Source organism: Myotis brandtii, unplaced genomic scaffold (assembly GCF_000412655.1).
Source record: "Myotis brandtii unplaced genomic scaffold, ASM41265v1 scaffold150, whole genome shotgun sequence".
NCBI classification, from domain to species: Eukaryota; Metazoa; Chordata; class Mammalia; order Chiroptera; family Vespertilionidae; genus Myotis; species Myotis brandtii.
In genome coordinates, this window is record NW_005355411.1 from 371,478 (window position 1) to 373,739 (window position 2,262).

The following is a 2,262-nucleotide window of genomic DNA, read 5'->3' on the forward strand; positions in this document are numbered from 1 at the left end:
ACTTGGGGACTCAACAGGGTTGAGTCACACATGTAGTCACCTGTTGGGAATGGCTAAAGGCATTTCCCCAAACCTGAATAGGAAACTGATTGTGGCTGCCAGACAGTTAAAGGGCATCTTAATCTACATGTTATTGCCTCCTACTGGCCAAACACCTAAACAGCCATAGGCTATTCCGCAATTCTGACCATGGACTCTGTACCCTTTGAAACCTTACCCTTTGAAGTGTATTATCTCCACCTTGCCTTAGGACAAATTGTGTTAATAAAAGCAAGGGTCCTAGACAAGGAGGGACTCTTCAGTTCCTTTAGCTGAAGGTCCTCTGACCCCCAATGCCTTTCAAAATTATATCTCGTCTCCGGACTCTTTATTAGTCTCTGGATTCCTATGTCATCTACGCGCTGCCCCTTTTCCAGATTCCTGAACCCTTCTTGATGCTGGGACATGAACCCCGGCAGACACCCTCCGAGGAAGGGCCTGCTGTCCCCTCTGTCAGTGAACAGCCTGTCTGCATCATGGCTCTCTGGCCGTGAGGGCTGTCAGAGATGTTAGACTGAAGGTGACAGCTTATGGAACCCGTACGATGCTTCAGTCACACTATGTTCCAACATTAGTCATTTAGGGAGGCTCCCGGGAACAATACATTCCTCATCCTATTTTGCCTTAATGTTGAAGTTAGGGGCTAAATTTATTTCTGCACAAATCCTACTGTTCCATTTAATTCAATCGTGTTTTCAAGTCTTCCAGAAATCAATCACAGAATGAAGGAAAGAATAAAACAAACCCAGAGTCACCTGGTTCTTAATCATTTTCTTCTGTTATCGGGAAATGGCCAGGAAGATGGACGCTGTGTCTTTGGTCTCTTCTTGAGCTGCTCGAAATTTCTGGGTAGAAATCTTAGACTCTGGTCAGTGGTGTCCCTACAAATGACGACATCCAGGTCCTCAGACCTCCTCCTCAGGGCACCTGGTAGATCCTGTTCCTCGAGCCGAGACCTGCGGGCTAAAAAGTAAATTCGCTTTGTGTGTACTTTTCTTCTGGGTCCAGATGCTGTCCCTGCTACTGTCACTCAACTGACTTCAAGGCCATCTGTCCCTTTATCTGGAGCTCTGGAGACTGTTACCCTCTGGAGCAATAAAACATAAGATTCTGAAGGTGTGGGCAGTATGTCTTCCTTCTGTGAAGTCAAAGCGGGGTGAGAGGGCAAAGGAGAACCAGCACAATGCGATGCCCCCACGGCAGGGGACGTCTCACACATATATTTTTGGAAAGAGACATATAAAAGGCGAGGATCCAGACACCTATTTAATATTATATGTGTTCATGTATCGGTTCAGAAATCTCTGTACAACTCATTGTAAACACACTTCAGTGTAAAGACAAATGTACTAAGTCAAGCATTTTCACTAATCATTATGTGATACAAAGGAAAACAAATATAAAAAATTAAAGCATATAGAGCAAGACTATTGTTTGTGGGTATATACACCCTTTGTAACAGTATAAAATATGCATTATATAAAACAAGTTCAAGATTGTGGTTATGGGGGATGAGAGCATGAGTGGAGGGGGAAGCTGGGGGTTAGTGGGGGGATGAGGACACATCTGTAATAAACAATAAAGAAACTAAAAAAAAAGATTGTGGTTATCTCTGGGGAGGAAAGAAGGGGAGGGATGAAAGGATATCACTTAAATTGCATTTGCATCAGTTTATCTCTTTAAAAAGTACCAACAGCAGTTTGTGTGTGTGTGTGTGTGAGAGAGAGAGAGAGAGAGAGGAGGGGGGGAGAGGAAGAGAGGACTTTATGATGGGAAATCCCTTTGCATAGAAATGGCAGAGCAGGCAGCTCCAAGAACCCTTCCGGCAACAGCAATGTCAAAACATCGAGTGAGAAAAATCAAACACATCCTACATATGTCCAGTGAAACCATATACATACTTACTCTAAAGCCAAGAGCAAGGCAAGGATGCACAGTATAACCACTATTATCTATTACCATTCTGGAAATGAAACCCCACTAACTGGATAAAGAACCAAGTAAGAATAATGAATAATAGAGAAGAGAAAGCAAACCATAAGATGTTCCCTAACATGATTAATCAAGAGTCAGAGTTTCAGAGATTTGAGTAAACATGTATCAAAAATAAGTGTTGCCAAAACCGGTTTGGCTCAGTGGATAGAGCGTCGGCCTGCGGACTGAAAGGTCCCAGGTTCGATTCCGGTCAAGGGCATGTACCTGGGTTGCGGGCACATCCCCAAT

The 2,262-nt window shown here is 43.8% G+C and overlaps 1 protein-coding gene across 3 annotated transcripts in view; it reads right to left on the bottom strand.

Annotated features, from left to right (window-relative positions):
- LOC102259664 (zinc finger protein 613-like) overlaps nt 1–2,262 on the bottom strand; it is an 18,388-nt gene that overhangs the window by 9,971 nt on the left and 6,155 nt on the right. The window contains exon 2 of one of the 3 annotated variants that reach the window (XM_014535761.1): nt 795–995. The exons of 1 other annotated variant lie outside the window; for it this stretch is intronic. In XM_014535761.1, coding sequence (XP_014391247.1) covers nt 795–809 — 15 coding nt within the window. In that variant the 5' untranslated portion in view covers nt 810–995. Of the gene's footprint in view, nt 1–794; nt 1,003–2,262 lie in introns of all 3 variants that reach the window. One more of the 3 variants, XM_014535760.1, reaches the window with a different exon arrangement.